General features: G+C 40.8%; 1 protein-coding gene across 1 annotated transcript in view; it reads right to left on the bottom strand.

The window, feature by feature from the left end:
* Positions 1-6,721: 6,721 nt before the first annotated feature.
* CHRNA9 (cholinergic receptor nicotinic alpha 9 subunit) overlaps positions 6,722-22,775 on the bottom strand; it is a 36,803-nt gene continuing 20,749 nt past the window's right edge. Inside the window, exons 4-8 of the mRNA XM_018564438.1 lie at positions 12,750-12,895; positions 10,726-10,880; positions 8,576-9,108; positions 7,084-7,299; positions 6,722-6,966 (exon numbers count right to left, since the gene is read on the bottom strand). Of these exons, the coding sequence (XP_018419940.1) occupies positions 6,722-6,966; positions 7,084-7,299; positions 8,576-9,108; positions 10,726-10,880; positions 12,750-12,895 (1,295 nt within the window). The remainder of the gene's footprint in view (positions 6,967-7,083; positions 7,300-8,575; positions 9,109-10,725; positions 10,881-12,749; positions 12,896-22,775) is intronic.

The raw sequence follows: 22,775 nt of genomic DNA, 5'->3' as shown, positions 1-22,775 counted from the left end.
GTCCCCATTGTAATTTGTTGTTTCTAAGGTAGGTAGCTGTATCATGCCTGCATGTCAAACCTCCTTGTTAAAGCACACCTGTCACATACTCTTAATTCAAAGCGAGCACATGAAAAGGAGGTTACTTTTGGTGAAAACAGTATGTCAAACCGATCAGTAGATGTATCAGCTTACATTATGAGTAAATTTCACCTAGTAAAAGTTGATATTGCCCCAATCATTTTTCACAAACCATTCCACTTTGTTTTTCCCCTCATAATGGGCGGCCTCACTGACCAATGGTGTAACTGGAGAAGTGTGTCAGGAGAGTGAAGCTAATCTTTTTAGGAAAAATTATATATAACTTCAGGTGTCTATATCTTTGTATCTAATCAGTGCTTACATATATGACTGTTAGTGAAGGTGACCTGCTGCTTATGTTTTTGCATCATATACACAATAAATTGTCTTGGTTGGTGGCGAGTTTATTTCATGTCTGTGGTCAACCGAAAGCTATCCACACAGATAACGCTTTACTCAAAGTGAAGTTTAAACTGATTTTAACTCAAGAAAACAATAAATAGTCTACAGAGGAAAATAAACCAGATCAGCAGATAAACTTCTTCCACCAGCAAGGCCTGTCTTTCAGCTTTCAGCCAGATGGTAGCCAGTCATCTTCCAGTACCACTAAAGCTTTCAATAGGGAGTTTGGGTAATCTAATGATAGATGGATAGATAGATAGATAGATAGATAGATAGATAGATAGATAGATAGATAGATAGATAGATAGATAGATAGATAGATAGATAGATAGATAGACCTTACACGAATTATGGGGTTCTTCGCCCATGTTCTGTATATTTTTGAATTTGGTGTGCTCAACCACATAATTCATTCAGAGAACTATTCAAAGTTTCTGGGAATGGAAAAGCTACTATGGCAGAGGGACCCGTAGCTCTCTTACTTCCTCCAACCCCATAGCCCTTGGTGCTGACATGGGGTTGGGGGAATAGTCTGCAAACGCCTGCACACTGATTGCAGTTGCAAAGCTATGTAAAATTAGGAAATGCAATTTCTTTTTTCTTTTATTAAAGCAGAAGTAAAGTGTGCATAAAAACAAAACCCTGGAGCTTTATGCCATAATGTATGTACTGCATAATAGCATATTGTGGCAGACTTACCTGCCAAAGCAATCCCCTCCATTACTGCGCTCCTCCCTTGCCGCACTTCCATCTTTGTCTGAGTCTTATTTCATGTTTCGAGTCTTCAGCCGCTTGATTGGGCAGGCTTCAATTACATTACTACCGCACATGTGCTCAGGAGTTACTTCATCTCAGCATTCCGAACCTGTGCACTGAGCTCCACATGTGCCTTTAAGATGGAAAAGTTAAGACTCACTATACACCCAACAATCTATAAATTGACAGACTTTAGCTGAGATGCATCACAATTATATTATAGCTTTTACCTAAAACATTGGATTCAGCAATTAATTTTGGAAGAAAGCAATACATTAACATTAGGCATCTTAAAACCAAGTAAATCAGAAGTACACATTTTTACATACATTGTGGATCAAGTAAATCAATATTCCAAATTATTACATCCATAGTGCACCAAGTAAATCAATATTCTGAATTATTACTTACATAGTGCACCAAGTAAATCAATATTCTGAATTATTACTTCCATAGTGCACCAAGTAAATCAATATTCTGAATTATTACTTACATAGTGCACCAAGTAAATCAATATTCTGAATTATTACTTCCATAGTGCACCAAGTAAATCAATATTCTGAATTATTACATCCATAGTGCACCAAGTAAATCAGTATACAAATGATTACATCCATAGTGCAGCAAATAAATAAATATTCCAAATGATTACATCCATAGTACATCAAGTAAATCAATATTCCAAATTATTGCATCCATAGTACACCAAGTAGATCAATATTCCAAATGATTACATCCATAGTGGAGCAAGCAAATCAGCAGTACAAATTATTACAACCATAGTGGACCAAGCAAATCAGCAGTACAAATTATAACATCCATAGTGGACCAAGTAAAACAATATTCCAAATGATTACATCCATAGTGCACCAAGTAAATCAGCAATCCAAATGATTACATCAACAGTAAACCAGGTAAATCAATATTACAAATTAGGGCTGCAACAACTAATGTTTGGCAACGATTCTCATTATCGATTAGTTGGTGGGGGGAGGGAGATATATTTTTTTAATACAACCTATCGATCAGTTGCAAAAAAAATCGGGCAACAAATCGATTATGAAAATAATCGTTAGCTGCAGCCCTATTCCAAATATTGCATCCATAGTGCACCAAGTAAATCAATATTCCAAATTATTACATCCATAGTGGACCAAGCAAATCAGCAATAAAAAATTATTACATCCATAGTGCACCAAGTAAATCAATATTCCAAATTATTACATCCATAGTGGACCAAGCAAAACAGCAATACAAATGATTACATCCATAGTGCACCTAGTAACTCAGTATTACAAATTATTACATCCATAGCGGACCAAATAAATCAGAAATCCAAATTATTATATTAATTGTGAACCAAGTAAATCAGCAATCCAGTTATCATATACATAGTGGACCAAGTAAATCAATATTCAAAATTATTACATCCATAGTGCACCAAGAAAATCAATATTCCAAATCATTAAATCCATAGTGCACCAAGTAAATCAGCAATCCAAATATTACATTCATAATTACCCAAGCTAGTCCAGATGATTACATCTGCAGTGGATGAGGATTGTGCCTACTTGGTGTATATGGAATATACTGTCCTGCTTCTGTCCCAGCTGTCACATTTTGAGTTCCCTTTCTTTCCCCTCTCCTGTACTACCGTGTTTCCCCGAAAGTAAGACCTACCCCGAAAATAAGACCTAGCACTATCTTCAGGGATTTCTGTAATATAAGACCTACCCCAAAAATAAGACCTAGTTCGGTGGTAGGTCTTATATTACAGAAATCCGCTAGGTCTTACTTTCGGGGTAGTTGCACATAAACTGTGTAAAAACCGGCCGCAGCTCCTGCCCCGCCCACACGCCAGCCGCAGCTCCCGCCCACACGCCCGCAGCTCACGCACGCACGCACAATGGAAGCGACATCCGCCGGGAGCGGCAACAGCACGCCGCCTTCCGGGACCTCGTCCACTTCTCCCCCAGCCAGGTAAGACCTAGTGTCTTATTTCGTGAAAAAAAAACAATAAGACAGTGTCTTATTTTCGGGAAAACACGGTACAATGTAACCAGCGGCTCTACACATTGTTGCCACTAGAGGGTGCTGCATGACAACAATGAGGGTACAGTTTTACAGCAGCAGCAAGCCAATGTGCTAGAAGGAACTGCTTCAGCTTGCAGCTAAAATGTAAATCCAGTGTTTACCATCTCTTGTTTGATTATCTGCCAGGCTCTCAGCAATAAAACTATCCCATAAAGCCGATCACTTGGGAGCCGAAGAGGAAATGCATTTATGGAAAAGCTAGTGAAACATTACTTTAACATTGCAATCAGTAAATACAAACTCATGAGGGTCACAACCTCAGAAATGTGCAGCCACATAATGCCAACTGTTCCTAGTGTAACAAAAATAAAGTCCCCGGAATAAGTCTATATATAGCATTATTGTTCAGTTTTCACCATCTACATAGTAATATTTTTTGCCTTGCACGCCTGGATATGGAAATAGTAACAAAAGCTAGGAAAGCAAGATTTTAAAGGAGTTGTAAAGTCCCGCATATCCTATCCTGGTATATCATCAGCATTGTAATAGGAATACATCCTAGAGTCATTTTTGATAATGCAATAAAAGCTTACTTTAGGCTTTAAGCTTACTTTAAGCTTACTTTACTTTTTACCTTTAGGCGTTCCCTAAAGACTCATCTCTTCAGGGAAGCCTATCCCACCTCAACCTAACCACTGAACCTTCACATTCTCACATAATTCATTCCCACACTGCTACCTCCTCATGTATCATTTCCCCCTCCTCTTTTAGGCCCCATTCACACTGAGCGATTTATCGCACGCTTTTTGCAGCGATATCGCTCATATTTCCACGCGATATCGCTCTATGTAACTTCTACAATCCATTTAAATGGAGCTGTTCACATCTCGCCGCTAAATATCGCTTGTAGCTCGTCGCTGTAGCTTGTCGCTCCTACATGACCCTTTTTGCTGCGGATTTCAAACGATTTTGCTCCTGATTGCATACAGCCCAATAGGAAAAAGTCGCGCAATATCGCGCGATTTTCATGCCGCTTAGTGTGAATGGGGCCTTAGATTGTAAGCCCTCAGGGGCAGGGCCCTCCTTACCATCTTGTCTTGAATTGTATTGTAACTGTAATGTATTCCTTATATTGTAAAGCGCTGCACAAACTGTTGGCGCTATATAAATACTATGTAATAATAATAATAATACTAATATTTGAAAATAAAAATCCCTTTTATGTAGTGAGTGCTGCCTTCTGTCTGCCCATCACTTTCAATATTTTCCTGGATTCCCAATGTGGTTTGCATCCCTTTCCCTGCTGCTTGATGTGATGCAATCTCGATTTCTCAAGACTACACATCCCATCATGCATTGCTTCAAGCAAGCAATGATAATGTTACATTGTTCAGACATTTAGTTATAGTTCAGAACATGTGTGTGTGTGCGTGACTCATGGAAGTGCATATTCAGAAGGCTGAGTGAAATTGTGTCAGTGCAATGAGGAAGTAATTCCCATTGTACATCTTCAGTAAGTAAGTTTTCAAATGTCTAGATTAATATGCTTATAAGGTGTGGGATAGAACTTCAATTCAATATAGAAATACAGATGTATTATTAGTTTTTGCTCATAGATACCATTTCGGGGCACGGTAGGGGTCAGGTGGGGCGACTGGTGGCGAGTAACTCTTAAGGCCTGGCTAGTAGCTCAGGACTTGAAATTTTGAGTCCTGCCATTTAACATATACTGTATCAGGCTGTAGCATACTAAAGTAACCTTATGGGCCTGATTGACTGAGGGAAAATGCACAGACTAATGAGCAGACAAAATGACTATGAAGGTAATTGGTACAATGTGAGTGTGCAAGCCCATGCAGATGTGGCTGTCACAGTGCCCCCTCCCGCCTCTTTCCTCCTCACTGCAGTGATGGTATGTCCCCCAATGTCCTCATGTGCTATACAATGTGTATTCAACCTGATGATTCAGGGACCTTAGACCCCCGGCAGCGGAGAGGTAGCAAGGTGGAAGGGACTGGTCTAAGAACTGGCTGGCCCAGACCATCGGGTGAGTATAACTTTTTTTTTTTAGCCTAGACAAAAACAAGCCAATAACCCCTGCAGTGCAGGGAGCCCCAAGGTTAATAACATTTGTACCTGAAGTTCTGCTTTAAGCTGGCCATTCACCAGAAGAATTTCATTCGAAAATCACATTTTCAGAATGTTTGGTTTTCTAATAGTTAATGGGGTCAAATTCGACAATTGTTTTTAACCATAGTGACAAAAACAATGAAGGAGTAGCATGAAAAATGTTTCTCAAACTAACAAAATTCTAACAGTGAATGTGGTTTTCATTCAAGAAGCTCCATTTATTCCAAAATCAAATGTTAAAATCAAACAAAATGTCAAAAGACATCATTCAAGTTTCTGAGGGCTTTATCGAATGTTCTGATAAGAGTTTTCATATCAACATCTACCAGTGCATGGCGAGCTTTAAAAAAAACATGTATCGCAGGTGCATAGTAAAAACTATGATAGTACAATTTGGTTCCTAGGCCTTCTCCTACAGCATACGTGCATATGTTTTAGTTAGGGTTCCACCGATACTGATACTGGTGTTGGTGCCGATACTCGTACTCGCCCAAATGCAGAGCCGTAGCTAGCTAATTTTGCGCCTGAGGCAGGAACAGAAAATTGTGCCCCGCGACGTGTGCGGTTACGTGACGTCATGCGCCCCGCCTCCAGGATGGTTTGACAAGCTAATGAAAACATTTTTAGTTTCGGTTCATTTCGTCTGACACAATTTTTTAGTCTTAGATAAGTACAGTAGTGCAGGTAGTTTGCCTAGCATGAGCTAAGTTAATTTTAGCTTCAAAATAAAAGTGCTATTTTGCTGAGAAGATAAAATCCCATCCAGGTCAGTTGTATACAATGCAAGTTTCTTGCAGATTTTATTGCAGATCCCCACTTGCTTCTTTTTTTGCACACATTGAGGTAAGCCATTCCACTGTACTTATTCAAATCCCTCATTTAATATAGTTCACATGAGCAATCCCAATGTTGCAATAGAAAAAAATCCATCCTGTTCTGTCCCGAATGTCGTTTTATGCAAGAATAATATCTCCGAAAAACCCAGTGTGTATGAAGAATATGGAGGTTTGCTGACAAAATCCACAGGCAGTTGAACTCACCAAGAAGTCCAAGAAGACACACAAGTAGGATCCAGTGTAATTTAATCCAGCTTTGAGACAGGCAGAAGATGTTTTCCTGCATTTCTTACAGATAAGGATTGCTTCTGATCCTTCTAACTGCCTGGAACTGACTGGCATCCTTGTAAAGAAGGAAAAGATTGGTAAGCTGGGACCTTTAGAAGCACATTCAGAAATGTGTTTATATTTATATAAAAGTGTACAACCTTTTTATTAACTTACTTTTAATGATTTTATCTTCATCATGTCAGCTACATAACCATGAACAAACATACCTTACGCTACACAGCCTTTGCGATAATTACAATACTCATCAAAAAGACCATGGTGAAGAAGACCCACATGAAGAAGCGATCCATCACCTTGGCCACTTTCTTCCACTCGATTCCTTTAAGGCTGATAGATTTCTGCTCACGGTACCAGTTGGTGATGTATTCAATGTTATTTGCCAGAACTCTGTAATGGATGCAGTGATTACAGTACTGATGACGGGGAATGTCACACTGATCTCCCTTGTCCCCAGCAGCTTGGTTATTTTGGCATGCATGGATGTCACAGACAAAGTCATCTGCTGCAGAGAAAGAATACTTTAAAGTGTCATGAAAATCCTGTTCCTTCTCATAGTCATCGTAAGAATGAACACTGTCCTGTGAAACGGTGTCATTTTCTTCCTGGGAACTGGTGCAGTTCTCTCCCACATCATAGACAAAAAATATCTTGGACATGTAGCCAAGTATGACAACCCTTGCCCAGTTAGGGATAGGCTTTGCTTCTGCCCCACATAGGTGAATGTTCATGATGATGATAGTCAGCGCTGTTGAGGCTGTAACCATTGTCATTGTGGCTATGTAGTATTTACCTAAAGTAGAAAAAAAGTGTCATTTTGTATAGTCTTAGATAGACCCTCCCTGCTTATTCCTTGTTCCCTCATTTGTATTGCTAGTCCTCATTGCAGACACTTGGTTTAGAAGATCTATTGTCTTTTTACACTTCATCTGACCAGCAAACATCCTCTGTATGTACTTTGAGAAGCAAAATTACGTTGGATTTAAGGCATGTGTCTTATTGGAGAGTTAGGCTGTCTGTGGATGGATCTGAATCAGCTTGGCATTATACTAGCCGGAAAGATCGAGGTCAAAAGGAGGTATGTTAAAGCATAAAGCGGCTCTTGGAACAGGCGCTACTACAGAAGCTGTAGCACTCCTAGCATATAGTAGTCTTGTCTTTTTTTCCCCCTCCCCCATTAGCCCATTAGCTCTAATCATCTGTCATTCACTTACATCAGGATTATTACAAATCCTGATGTAACTAATGCACTATCTTGTGTCCCCCTCTGGGAAATTTACTTTAATTTTCCATCTGAGAGACATGACAGAAAGTTAGAAGAAATCTCCCCAAAGAGGGAAATCCCAACTTTGAGAGATGTCACCGAAACAGGTGTTCTCTCTGGACGATTTCCACTCTACTTCTGTGCTGGTGCAAGCTATAACATTTTGGATTTACTTTCACATTTTGTTCTGTTGACAATGGTAAAAAGGACATGCCATCAGGGCAGATCTCCCTAAAGACCTGACAGGGGTTCTAATTTCTCACAAATATATCCAAAACTAGAGAAAAAAATAGATAAAGTTCTACTTTACTTATAAACAATGGGAAGAGCCATTCAAAACTTTGTGAACGCTCAGTCTGTGAATAGAGGTAAAAACAATCATTCTTTCTATGCTCCTTAGCTTTGTCTAGTGTCCATAATGCAACATTTTCCACTTTTTTCTATATTACGTATACTGAACATTTAACTAGAAAAGAAAATATACCAAGAACATTAGTTTTTGACTCCAATTGCACAGAAAAAAAAAGGTTTATGGAGTTTCGCAGGACAAATGCCTCTGTGAATTCTTTATAAATGTACCCCTTTGTGTTTCGATAAATACCAAATTACAGCTAATAGGACAGGTATTTGTGGGACAGGGCATTGATGGCCTCAGCAAATAGTGGTATTACAGCAAGAGTCACATTGTGAAGGCTCTTTCAATATTACTGGAGAGATGGAGACAATGGATCAAGAAGAGCAGGATTGTGGAGAGCTGTACATATCTCCTATTATCTTTGTGTATGTACTAAAGGAAGATACTTACCTATTAATGGCACACTTTCAGAAGGAGGCATGCTTTCTGCAACCATCAACTGAAAGACGGTCAGAGCCAAGAGCACGGTGACTCCTAGAGAGACCTTTTCTCCTGAGTCTGCAGGAAGGTAGAATCCTAAAGGAGCCAGGAAAGATATCATCACACATGGGATTAACAAGTTAAAGATATAGAAGGAAGACCTTCTCTTGAGAATCAGTGTGAAGGTGATATCAGGGTACGGATCGGAGCAGCAGCCATATGTAATGACATTCTTTACTGCTGGCATGCCTTGCATTTCCCATTCCACATTTTCCACAAAGTCAGACAGGTCTCCTGTGTCCATAGTATTTATTATATCCACCTGATTACCATTGTAGGTCCAGGAGCCAAACGTTAGATTGCATTGCTGCTTATCAAATGGGAAATAGGAGACATCCACAACGCAGGAGCTTTTGGTGATAGCCGGGGAATCCCATGTGATTTTTCCATCATAACGCAGGACAACATTTGTATTTACTGGTTCAGAAAATTCATCATCTGCCCTGTGGATTGAAGGCATTGAAACATCATTAGGTGGTAATGTGTTCACAGAGTCACCAATGTGCTATGTAGTGTAGATATAGTATAAGGTAAAATGAGATTTAGCTGTACAGATGATAATAGTAGACTCTTAGAATGACTCATCCCAAAGAATAAGCATTATGTCTCACCAGCATTAAAGCAGAAAAACACAAGTTTAGTTAAGCTAGGTACACACTCACATCTAGACTGCAAATTAGACAACTAAGGCATTCACCATATGGGCTGTTCTGAGAAAATTGTAGGCTTGTGTTAGCTGGTGTGGCAGCACATCACTTAAGGAATCCCCTCTTGTCCTATGACTTCACTAACCAAGAACCTTATGCAATTAGGAGTTCTGAGTTTACTTTGACTTTCCTGACCTGCATATTTACCCATGATTAGTAGCTTACAAAGCATTAGGGTCAGCATAATTTTCAGAAGGGCAAGGCAGATGCAGCCTCCATGCTTATATCGGGTAAGATGCCCTGTAAGTCAATGGGGGTGTCCTGAAGAGGACGCATAGAAAACAAACACAGAGAAGGGAATTTATCATAACTGGAGCGGCAACCAATCAGCTTCTATCTCTCATTTTCAAAGCTTAACTGAACAAATCGAAGATAGAAGCTGATTGCTCCAGATTGTGTCTGCCCCAGTTTTGATAAATTCCCCCATGGCATCGCAAAAACTATTAAGAAGAAATGCAGATTAATTGCAGTTTGAATGTTTTCTTCCTCTAGCGGCTACTCTAAAAAAACTACTATTATATTTAATCCAATTACAAAGATATGGAAAACCAGGCATGTACAAATGTGAGTCACATTAAATGTAAATAACTAAAAAAGTATTTAATGAAAATACACCACACTTTTCTTTTAAATACAGAAAAAGTCTGAACTGCACCCTAAAAAAAACAAACAATAGAATAGTTTTGTAAGACATCATCCGAAATTGCAGTGCATCCCTGGTTTCTCTCCTCCCCGCTATGTGCTGCTCTGTGTCCTCTCTGACACAGTGCAACGTCCAGTGTGGAGGAGAGAAACAGCCGAGCGGGGCCGGGAGTGCCCTGCCCCGCTCAGCCTCCTGCACAGATTAGGAGAACGGCGGTGTGGGGGCAGAATCACAGGAGGCAAAGCCGGTGGTGAGGGGGAGGAGTCATCTGTCAAATGAGACCGAGCTCTCCTCCCCTCACGGTCAATTCTATTCACATTGCAAATGTATTTTCATGTAGTGACGCTAAGCCATTTTCCAGGTAATTGTAGAACACTCAAATGGCTGCCACATACCTTTATAGTTTGTTTTGCCAGTGGCCTATGAAGACACACATTTGCAACTTCTTTATAATTGTTTAATCAATTTTAGGAGAATTTTGCCACTTAGAAACCCATGCTTCTAATGCTGGTAATTCACAGTCACATATGTTACATAAGCTATAAATATTTGTCTGGCCACGCAACCTGAGACATTGATTTCTTCCTACCAACTGAAATATTTTCTTCCCATTGTCAATAATAAGAAAGTGCCAGCTTTGCTGGCATCATGAATATAAATATACTGCGACAGAAACAAAAAGTTGTCATTCCTCTGACCTTTCTACCTACTTGTTATAGAGCACGATATCTGGTCTCCATACCATGTTGCTTGGGATACGGATAGAATCTAGACCATCATAGTCATCTTTGTTCCATGTCAGGTATGCATCATACCAGCTTTGCCTAATCCACAAGTATGCTGTTAATATCTGATTCCTTTCATCCTGGGAAAAAAGGAGATATTTGGACATTTAAGGTTACAGGTTAATAAAAATTGCTCTCCCCACGTACCTGCCTAGGCAACATTGCAAAGTCTAATGGTTTTTAAATAGCAGTGAGAAAGTAGGATTGTAATAGATAGAATATGTTCATACATAATTATACACAGAAACTATGTATGAATACATTAAATCATATCACAAGAAAATCTACTAGTAGTAGAGTATTGTTCCGTGCTAGCCATCAATTAAAGTCCACTTCTGGATGCAATAAACTAACTGTAGTTCAGTAAGTTGTAGAGTCACTTGCATGTTGTAGAGTTATATGATGTAAAGCCACCCACCGTAATCTGAACTGCCTCTCGCTCCCCACAAATCATTACTAGACACGTCCAGCTCTTTCTGAACTTCCGTGCCCACTATGGCTGTAGTGCTGCAGATTTCATAGACCCCAGTGCTCCACTTGCATCTCCACCCCGCCCCCCCCCCTTGCCCCCTTCTCCTGGAAAGTCACAAAACTCTTGGCTTTGTTTGATTGGTGATTAGCTGGGGTGTATGAGACCTGCAGCACTACAGCTGGAGCAGACACCCAAGTTCAGCACTAGCTGGATTTCCACCCTTATCTAAACTGATGATTTGCAGGGAGAAAGAGGCAGTTCTAATTATGGTGGGTAGCTTTACAGCAAATTGACTCTACAATTTACTGAACTGCATTAAGTTTTTGCAACCAGAGTTGGGCTTTAATGCAGAAAGTAATCAGGTTTAAGTTGTACCTTTCATTGGCTAACAATTATATTTTTAAAATGTCAAGACTACAGTGTGCCTTTAGGTAGGTAAGAAGCATGTATCTGCAGCTGGATAGAACACATCTGATAAAGTAGCCTGCGATATTTAGATGGCAGAACAATCATTCATAATAGGATTGGGAATGTTCTTGCTTGTGCCTACGTAGAGTGAAGTGGGATCTCGGCAGGTACCCGTTGTCTCCAGATAAAATCCATCCCAGCCATTGACTGTGAGAGCAGACTTGGGCAGTAGGTAAGAGGGGAAGCATACAGGATAAACTGGGCAAAGTTTCTCTTATGTTTGTAGGTGTGTTTGCTAAAAAATAACTTATGAATACTAAAATATAATGCCGATGTTACAGCTCACTGCTGCATTGGCTTTTAAAGTTAGAGGGGTGAGTCTATGTAGCATCACCATTATAAAATTGTCACAGAACTTTAAAGCTACATACTAACGTTGATGATCCAGTCACCAGCTCAGACATGATCTGGCCATCAAATATTGGTTGTAATAAAAGATCAGAATAATAAAAGATTAGCACAAATGTATGATAACATCAGGCAAATATGTTTGTGCATCAGGGGAAACAGTAGTGTTGGCCATTCAACTCTCGCACTGAGAACACTGTGGCAGGGAACACAATTCCCTGCCACAGACGAGGGTGGCTTAGTTAGAGATATAGGAATATTCTTCAATTCAACCCTAAATGACTAGAACAGGTGAATGGTATCTGTATACATCTTACTACTCACCACGAGTGAAGGGCATGGACTTGATACAAACCCACTTCGCCTGAGTTCACCCAGACCCACTCAAAACTGACCGCCACTCTCCCCTCTTGGCACAATCAGTGATAGTAGGCACATTCACCGCCCCACAGCTATACCTCCCAAAGGTGGGGAACGCCCTAACCACAACTGCCACCACTGATTGGCCCTGGAAGGGGAAGCGGTGATCACAGTTATGAACAAGCATGGGTGAACTGTGAACCCAATGGTATGCCTTCAGATACCATTGGGTTCACACCAAGCCCTGGGTACATCACTACTCTCCAGATAAAAACTCATTAATCTCATTAAATATACTCACAATGTCTTTGATCTGAGAAAGAGTTATTTGCAGGGTAACATTCAATTCTCGATCAGTATCTTCCACTGGTCTTAGGGCATTGGAATAAGTCTCAAACAGATCCCGGAATAACATCTGTGCATATTTTCCTTTTGCTGATTCCACCCCTTAACAGACATATAAACAGGATAGTAAAATATATGATACACTGTATAAATATATTAGCTTCTGTTTAAAGTGTCTATCAACCCGAAATCTTTTTCAGCATGTTTGGCATCATGCCTCAATGTATACGGTTTTGTTAAGCAAATCTTTTTTTTTTGTGTGAAACAAAGTTTCTTAGCCGGAGATCCTGCCAGTAACAACAGTTTCTGCCTCTATTTACGCTAGCCACGCCCATGAACGTGTGCAAAATCGCAGGATTTTGTACACGCTCACACAATGCATGAAAAGCACATGTCAGGATGGCAGTGGCACTATTTGTTATAGCACTCCAACGTGGCATGGAAGATGTGTGAAGCTTGCAGCTCAACCTTCTGCATGAGCTTCTTTACCACATTTGTCATGCAAGGCTAAACAAAAAAGTTCTCTCTGTGTGTACCTAGCTTTACAGTCACCAGAATCTGCTTTTCCACTCTCTCCAGTGGGTTCAGATGACAGTGCGTAGGATCTCATCTATTCATAAATGCCATTCACAGGCAGTACAATAAAATGTGTGGTAAGTCCAAGCAGCACCCAATTCTACATTCCTCTGGCAACTCACCTGACTTGTTTTAATGCAAAGTTTTTATACCAGTTATATAAGAGTTACATTCACTTCCTCATATTGCTCTGCATTCACTGTGCTCAGGAATACCAGCTTACAAAGGTTGGTCATAGTACAAGGAAACAGCAAGCCTGACATAGCTATACAGGGTGTAACTTTCTTATCTAATAACATAAATATATATGTACAACGTTGTTTGTTTCTTTTGACGTCAAGCATGTAAAACAGTACTAACAATAGTTTTAAATTGTGCAAATTATGTTTTTTAAAGCCCAACTGAACTTTCAGTTTAAATCAGCTAAATACATTCCAGGTGCATAAAAACAAAAAGTGTGCAGACTTACAGTTTGTTTTTGTTGAGTGAAAAAGTCTGTCACCTGTCAGCATGCTACAGGGAAGGACCCTTTCTCTCTGTATGGAAGCATTGTGTTAGGGAACCAAGACCAGACAGAAACTAAAGTGAAGGTTAAATGTAAAAGGAGTTTATTGAAAATCACAATAAACAAAAATAACAAAAAACAATGTAGAAAGTCCAGGACGTCATCTATGCCAAGCCAGAGGTCAGATGCCAAAGCGGGTAGTCAGTTGAACCAGGTCAGGGAACACTGAGAGTAGAATGAACGGAAACAATAGTCGGAGTCAGGAACCAGGAGATCAGTCAGCCAGAGCCAGGGTCAACAGCAGAGCACTTGGTAGATCTAAACACACACAACGGAGGAGGCTGAATGGACAAGCTGGTGGTTAAAAAGTGAACTGGTGTTGCATCTTCACTCTGAGGAAGACATGAATTTGTCAGGAGTTTGTGAATAGTTGCAGAATGATGATGTTTACAGGTTTGGTCATAAGAGGGCGCCAAGGAGGAAGGAACAGTGTCAGACACACTGCACAAGACATGCTGCAGCTACACTGGACGAGGAATGGTAAGGACATGACAGATCCTTAAAATAGTAGCCCATAGAGCCTGAGGCACAATTTTTTTTCCTATGAAAAACAGTCCAAATTTCTCCTGCATATTCCATTTTTGAGGTAGTGTATCCCCAGAAGAAGCTTGACAGATTTGAGAGATAAGGTCGGGTTGTAAAAGCAAAACATTCCCAGCCTGCAGGATAGTATCTGGTTGTGAATGGGAATCAGCTTCAGGAAATGTGTGTGACCATGCATCGAGCTTACCATACCATTGAGCCTAGCCAGTAGGTGATATGAAAGTTGAAATGTGAAAAGAATAATGCCCATCTTGCCTGTCGAGGTCTCAACTGCCTCGCTGATCTCAAGTATTCTAAATACTTGTGATCTGTGAGGATCAACATTGGATGAGCTGCCCCTTCTAGCAGGTACCGCCATTCTTCTAGGGCTAACTGAATTGCCAGAATCTCACAATCTCTGACATCGTAGTTCCTCTCTGCATTGCTCAGTTTCCTAGAGAAAAACACTACAGGATGCAAAAGTGATTTTGGTCCTTGGCATTGCGACAAAAATTTAAATTTCCTGTAAACGTTGGCAAACCCAATGAAGAGCTGAACACCCTTCTTGTCCCACAGAGGAGGCCAATCTAGGCTAGCAGACACATTTTGAGGGTCCATTCCTAAACCGCTGGCCAAAATGACTGGACTCAAAACTGAATCGACTGCTGCTCAAATCCACACTTCTCTGCTTCTGTATAAAGTCCATGCAGCCTAAATCTGGTGAAGACCCTCTTTACGTATTTTTGGTACTGTTTCAAGGAGGGAGAAAAAAATGAAGATATCATTGAGATAAACTATCACAAATAAGCCTAAAAAGTCATGAAAATGTCATTTATTAAATGTAATTTATGAAATGCTGGAAGGTGGCAGGAGCATTACAGGGGCCGAATGGCATAACAAGGTACTCAAAGTTACTGAAGTGTGTACAGAAGGCTTCCATTCATTACCTTACTGAATACGAACAAGATTCTATGCCCCTTATAGATTTCACTTGGTGAAAATGGTTGCTGAACAGAGTCCGTAGAACAGTTCTGGGGTCAAAAGTAGTGGATAACGTTTTGTAATGGTCATCCAATTCAGATCCCTGTAGTCTACACATGGGAGAAGTGTTTTACCTTCTTCTCCACAAAAAATATTCCAGCCCGGTCAATGAGGTTGATGGACAAATAAACCCCCTTTTCAGGTTTTCATCAATATACTCCTGAAGGGCCCCAAGTTCTGCTGCTGTAAGGGGAAAGATTTGCCAAAACAGAATTTCTGGATGGATGGCTGAAGGATGAGAAGTAATGAAGGAAGACTGACACTTCATGGTCTTGACAGGACATGCCTGCACATAATATCCAGCCCCACCACAGTATAGGCAGAGGTTCTGTTCATGCCATTGCCCTCTTTATTTCGAGAGACAACTGTGCATGGAGAAGCCCCAACTGCATAGGTTCCGATTAATCAGGGACAACAGTTGTAGTTGCAGCCTGAGGAGCGATGCTGGTGCACAGGAAGGATGATGTGACCCTCGGTAACATCCAAGTCGAGGGGGGTTGGCTGGATCTTTGTTGCCTGCCTTCCCTCAGGTGGCGTTTAATCAGAATGGGCAGTGTAATGAGTCCATCTAATGATTTAGGAACCCCCAACAAAAGCAAGTTCATCTTTAAGTGGATTGGACAGTCCTACGCGAAACATCATTCCGCTCTGAGTATACACTCAGCTCCAACTCAGCTCCAAAGTATACAATATTGATTCAGCAGTGTTAGCCCGATGGGGGTCATCATACAGGAGAGCTTTGGCATCAAAGAGGGATGATGTGGACCTCAGTAGAGGCATTGGGCCCAGGCTTGTTGTTCATTCTGTAGAAGCAAGATAATAAAACCCACTTTTGTGGCTTCAGATGAAAATGTGCAAGGTTGCAGTATGAAGTACAACAGGTATGCATTCTGAATGCACGGAACTTGCTGCGGTCTCTGGAAAATGTCTCAGGCGTGAGTACCCAAGTTTTATGTGGGGGTACCATGACTGTTGGTACATAAGCAGGGGTCTCTGCAGAATAAGTAGTTACAGGAGATGGAACAGGAGTAACAGGCGTATACTGAGATAGGCATTCTAGCTGCCCCTCCAGCTGGAAGTACCCTCCTTGAGCAGCGCCCAGCGGGGAGGAGAGAAATCACGGATGCACCGCTATTTCAGCCAAAAAATGGGATATTGCCAAAAGTGCCATTTTCGGCCTATATGTTTCGCAGGCCAATATGTCGGTGCATTCCTAATATATATACAGTATATATATATATATTACTATTGTACAGATGTCTAGCACAAGTAAACCTTTTGCCACACATTAGAATATGGAGACAGAGGGTACATACAGTAGAGATCAGTACTCAGCCATGCATTTCCCAACTTGTATACCTGATATCTGACATCCGCACATGTCCCGTATTCTATTCTTGTTACATTTTCATGCAATATCTACTTTCCTTGAGCATGTTATACCCCTATATATCTCAATACATTATCAAACCATCATGAGAGTGGACAACCTCTAAGTCACTTTCACATTTCATACCAACTCATGCTTGCCAAAAATTATACAAGTTGATCATTAACTGGTCAGACAGCCGATTGTAATATTTCCCAGTAAGTGATCTCACCTTTCAAGTCCAGAACTGTTGAGAAAAGCCACGTTAAACCACAAATTGCTGCTGAACACATCTTCATCCTGTGTACTTTGTCTTTTTTATAGCAGTGAAGTAAATTTCTCAGCTGAATAGTTCACTCAAAACAATTTTGATAAAAGAAGAAAGATGTTGATTGTTGATTGTTGAAATAGTTCTCAAGGAAGTTTAGTCTTTCCTGGAATCTAATTTATGATGAGGATGTACAAAAAGAACATGCAGTACTGTATAGCCAGAGAGAAACTGATATGGTAAAGAGCAACCAGTCTACAAAAGGTGATCTGATAGTGTCACGGTTCAGTGATAACTAGTATACTAGCAACCACCATGTTCTACTGTTTCAACCTGTTCTGTGAGACAGTGTATCGCTGCATAAAGTACATGCTTTTAAAAATTGCTAATAAAAAATGCATTTCACCCGGCCACTGAAATGAAGGTTTTCATGCAATTGTAAAGCCAACCCACTTGTCCGGCACCCTCCACTAGAGTGTATGTTAAAGTCAATGGAAAGTCTGACCATACATTTCTCTTATTTGCTCCCTTTTAGATCTGTTAAAGTGGAAGTTAAGAAAATTGCTGAGGGGTAGGGATTTTTAACAGAAGGGACATGCAAAGTCTATTCTGACCAAAAAAAATTAAAATCTTCCTTTCCCCCAGTGATTTGTTTATTTTTTGTGTACACTGTATGGTATGGTACATGCGCAGTACAGTGTACACACTCAGTCCATTCACAGCATCTCTAAGATTCCATCAATGGGTCGGGTGCCAGGGAGGATGTGACTCCTGTGTGTATATGTAGAAGTTACATCATCAGTGGTCACCCAACAGCAGAAGAGGATTCCCACCGAGTTTGGAATTGGCAGAGATGGCGGTGGTGGAGATGGCGATGGCAGGGGACAGTGCTGTGGACCAAAAATGGATCCGATGGCACTGGAGAAGGGCACACTTTTAAGTTAAAAGTCCCATAATGTGCAAGTGTGCTGTCCATACTTGCACATTACGGCAAAAATCCACCCTTCACCCTTTTACTTCTGCTTTAAATATACCATTGAAAGCATTTTGTTATATTTATTCGATAAGCAAAAAAAAATACATGTTGTTCCTGCAAGAAATCTTGTAAGCTGATAACTTGTGTACATTTCACTTTTATCAGAACATTCCATCTCTGCGCTACAGAACACCCCCACACATGCTATGGAGGTAAGGAGAGAAGGAGATGTCCTCTAGTCCTAAAACACTTCCTATCCCAGGGTGACAACCAGAGCCATAGCTAGCTGCTTTTGCGCCCGATGTATGAAGAGAAAATTGTGCCCCCCCAACAGGCGTGCACTGTCACCCGACGCCGCGTACGTGCGGCATCATGTGACATCATACGCCCCAGCCTCCAAGATGGCACAGTGCATGCGCAGAATGCACCGTTGGCCGAATCTGAAATAGCATAAAAATTTGTTTTGTTTGACGTTGACGAAAATTTGGCTCGGCTGTTCTTCTCGGTGCCTCAGAGGGACCGAGCAAAACAGAAAAATAGTTTTAAAAGTTTTAAAAAAGTAAATAGAACATGATTGTGCAGAGCTAGCAGTGACAGCTAGCTCCGCCCAATAGTTTCCTATTGTCCGGCGGCTCTGCTGCCGTCAAAAAAAAAAAAAAAAACTCTCCCAGGCGATCTGGGAGCCTCCCGCTCCCAGCCGCCCAGGAGAGAAACACTGCTATTTCTTTTTTTTTTCCTTATTCTGACACAGAGCGATGTCAGAATAGAAAAAAAGAAAAAAAAATTCCCATTGAAATGCTTTGCTACATTACTATTGGCTATTTCAATTTGCAATAGCCAATAGTAAACTAGCATTGTACCCGCCCTCTGCTGAAGGACCTGATGGAGAACTGCAGCAGAGGGCGGGTACAATGCTAGTTTACTATTTGCTATTGCAAATTGAAATAGCCAATAGTAATGTTCAATAGTAATTTCAATGGGAACAATTATTATAAATTTTTTTCTATTCTGACACCGCTCCGTGTCAGAATAAAGAAAAAAAAGATACAGCAGTGTTTCTCTCCTTGGCGGCCGGGAGCAGGAAACTCCCGGGGCACCAGGGAGAGTTAGTTGTTTGGAGATCAGTGTCCCTGGTTAGCAGGTAATCAGGGACACTGATCTCTCTGCAAGTGGCCGGAGCCAGCTGTAAGATCACGGCTGGCTCCGCCCAGCTGTCAGAAGCAGGCCGCTCGGCCAGCTTCGGCTTTCAGCACGGCTCAGCCCAGCCGATGCATATGCGTTCGGCTCGACTGAGCCGCTCGGCCACATTCGGGAGCTGTAAGGGCTATAGTGAATAGCCCGTACAGCACCCCTTCAGTTCTACTGAACCGAAGGGGTCATGAGGCCGAAGCTAGCCGAAGGATCGGCCGAAGCTACGGCTAGATCCTTCGGCTGCTTCGTGAATAGACCCCATAGTGTCCCTTTATACAGAAAGCAGAGACACGGTTTACATTGTTCAGTAAATTCCTGTATTATAATAAATACGGGAACTTTATCTTTCATGTACGTAGCATTGTACATGAGCATGTCAGCAACCCCGTCCTATATGTGGGATGTAGATGTGTGTGTGACTAATGCAGAAAATGAATATTAGTTAAGTCTACATAAATAGACTAAGTAGGAGTTGAGAGTAAGCAACACGGTTTTCAGTACTAAACGGTGTCTTCTGGGGCTTCTTTGGTCGGTAACATAATTCTGACACTTTCACAATTCATGGAAACTCTTTCTGATAGAAAAGGGCATCCTAGCCACCACAGCCTCTGCCTGTACAGAACAATTCATATTTTATATCACTACTACAGATTCTGAGCACAGTAACATACGTATTCATCACTTCCCTCTATTCATTAATGGGAGTAGACGACACTGAAACTGAAGACACAAGGGGATATTCCTCAGAGGACAGAGGTTTGGAAGTGCCCTGAAAGGTAATGTAAAATCATATATAAAATATGATCATAGTATTATTGAGACAATAGTAATCAGCAATGGAAAACCACAACATTATATCTAACTCTTGAAAATACTGTCAGCTGCAAAGAGAAGCTTAAGCCCTCATCCACACTTCTGCAGAGGAGCTGCAGGGTGCATTTGGTGCGCAGCAGTAGGGCAGCCTATTCATTTGAATGGGCTGCCTATCGCAAATAAATTGCACCGGAAAAAAAAAGTGCAAGCACCTTTTTTTAAATTGCATTGCACCACATCCTGCGGTAATAGGTTAGCATGCGATGGCTAGGTGCGTTGGGGTGCCATTAAGAAATAATTGCACTGCAGCGCAACTAACATTGCAACATGCAATGCGGGATCACGTGTGGCATCACATGTGCTCCCACATTGCATAGATGTGAACAGAGCCTTAATGTTGTTGCAACTTACATCCCAGCAGACAATTTTTCAATATGGCTGCACCTGCAACAAATTTACTATTAGATTGTCACATTGATTTGAGCAGTAACTGTAACTAAAAGTTGGTGTAAGGTGACGAATATAATATGTTAATGATTTTAGTTATGATCACTTTATTTTATAGACTGCTTTAGATCTGCCTTTCATGGAGGTTAAATATAATTTCCAAGCAGGAGTGAAGAGATCGGCAATCACATTGTGTGTGTGTTAATCTGGGAGGCATCACTGGGGAATGATATACTGTTTGTAATGGCAGAGTGAGCAGAAACTCTTAATTTCACTCATTGAGCTGTTTAGATGAAATATATTCTTCTCTTTTTTTATATTTATAATATTTTTTTTGTATTTGTGTAGTGTTGCTTTAAATGTTATATTTTACTTGAATAAGAACACGTCTAGGTTAGTTGAGAGGAGCTTCTATATAACCCTCAAAAGCCATTTAAAGCCCATTGCACCCTGAAAAAAAACACCCAAACCACCTTAATTTCATCTTCCCCCAATGCATTTTGCCAACATGGGGGCAAATGTTGGCAAAATGGTGAAATCTCCCAATTTTTGACAATATTTTGGGGCAATTAAAACTCAGTTTTGCTCATCCCTAATGGCTAGCTGTGTCCACAAAATAGGCAAATAAGCTGTTCACATTGCAAGTGGATTTACACTTTGCAGGGGAAGTTTCCCCTTAGTTTAGTGAATGAGGTATAACTTCCATCACCCAATCATGTGCAAGCAAAAATACTGGGGTTTTTTTTTCCATTTTCCGTGCACGTGATTGGGCATTCTTTGTAAAGTGACATTTCACCATATTCACTAAGTTTGGGGAAAATTCCCCTGCAATGCTCAAATTCTCTATAAAAGTGAACAGCCTATTTGCCTTTAGTAAATCAACTCCATAGTGTCACAGATAGGTGTTTCATGTATTTTGTATGTGTATCACAGTGACTCAGGAAAGATCTTGTCCGGGAGAATCATGCTGGAGTTCACATCGTAACGTCCAAACACAAAGGCTAATCAGCGTAAGTGTGTGTCAGAGATTGAAAATACCTTTCTATGGTAATAATGGCTTCTTAAAACCAACTTTGACTTAAAGTGCTGTCTGTGTCTTCAATAAGAAGAGTCACCCTCTCTAATTGTCTTGGTGACCATTATGACTGAAAGAAAATACCAAATATTGGGTTGTCATTAAAACAGGAATAGATCGAGATTTTTCCGCGGACACTAGTTCCGGTGACCCTGATGACCACCAGGGATTATTCCCTCTTTCAAAGGATATTCTCTAACTTCCTGTTCTGGCTATCAGGCAGGAAGTGAATGTAAATCTCTCCAATGGGACACAGATGACAAAAAAAAGCTGACAGAGGTTATAACCCTCTGTTACTCTATCCAAAAAGTTGTGGCTTTTGTCACTTTTCTCTGCAACCCCGAGTCTGGCTCGGGGTTACCGCTCCTGGTATGGAAAATTCACCCCGAGCCAGACTCGGGAATACCGCCAGGGAGGTTAATGTCTGCAATGACCCTGTAGAAGTCACCTGTAGAAGGGCCTATGTGACTCGCCTGAAAAGTGGTGCGTGTGCAATGAAGTGCTCACTTCCCTTTCCTTACTAAACCTGTAGAATTTCATGCAAATATTTATACAAAAAATCTGGTCAGGATATTCGATAATGACAAATGTGTTTTGAAATTTCATTTGATTTTGGAATGAAAGGAGTTTCCCGAATGAAAATCACATTCATGGTTAGAATTTCAATTGAAAATTTCCCCTATGCTCCTTCAATTTGTTTTATTCTGTCCACTCCTTGCCTGAACATCATATTGGGTAGCACAGTGGCTTAGTGGTTAGCACTTCTGCCTTACAACACTGGGGGTCCCTGGGGGCCCTGGTCAGGACACTATGTGCAAGGAGTATGCATGTTTTTCCTGTGCTTGTATTGGGTTTCCTCTGAGTACTCCGGTTTCCTCCCACACTCCAAAGACATTCTGGAAGGTTAATTGGCTCCGGTCTACTTTGGCCCTGTATGTATGCATGTGAGATAGGGATCTTAGATTGTAAGCTCCTTGAGGGCAGGGACTGATGTGAATGTGCAGTATGTAAAGCGCTGCGTAAATTGTCAGCAATATATAAATACCTGTAATAAGTTATAAATAAATAAAATATTGGATGAGGGATAGCACCGTTTAATATCAGCTGGCAAATCCTACATTTTTATATATGGCTAATAA

Source organism: Nanorana parkeri, unplaced genomic scaffold (genome assembly GCF_000935625.1).
Source record: "Nanorana parkeri isolate BGI_ZX_2015 unplaced genomic scaffold, ASM93562v1 scaffold24, whole genome shotgun sequence".
NCBI classification, from domain to species: domain Eukaryota; kingdom Metazoa; phylum Chordata; class Amphibia; order Anura; family Dicroglossidae; genus Nanorana; species Nanorana parkeri.
The sequence above is the reverse complement of the archived record's forward strand: the minus strand, read 5'-3'. Positions and strand labels throughout refer to the sequence as shown.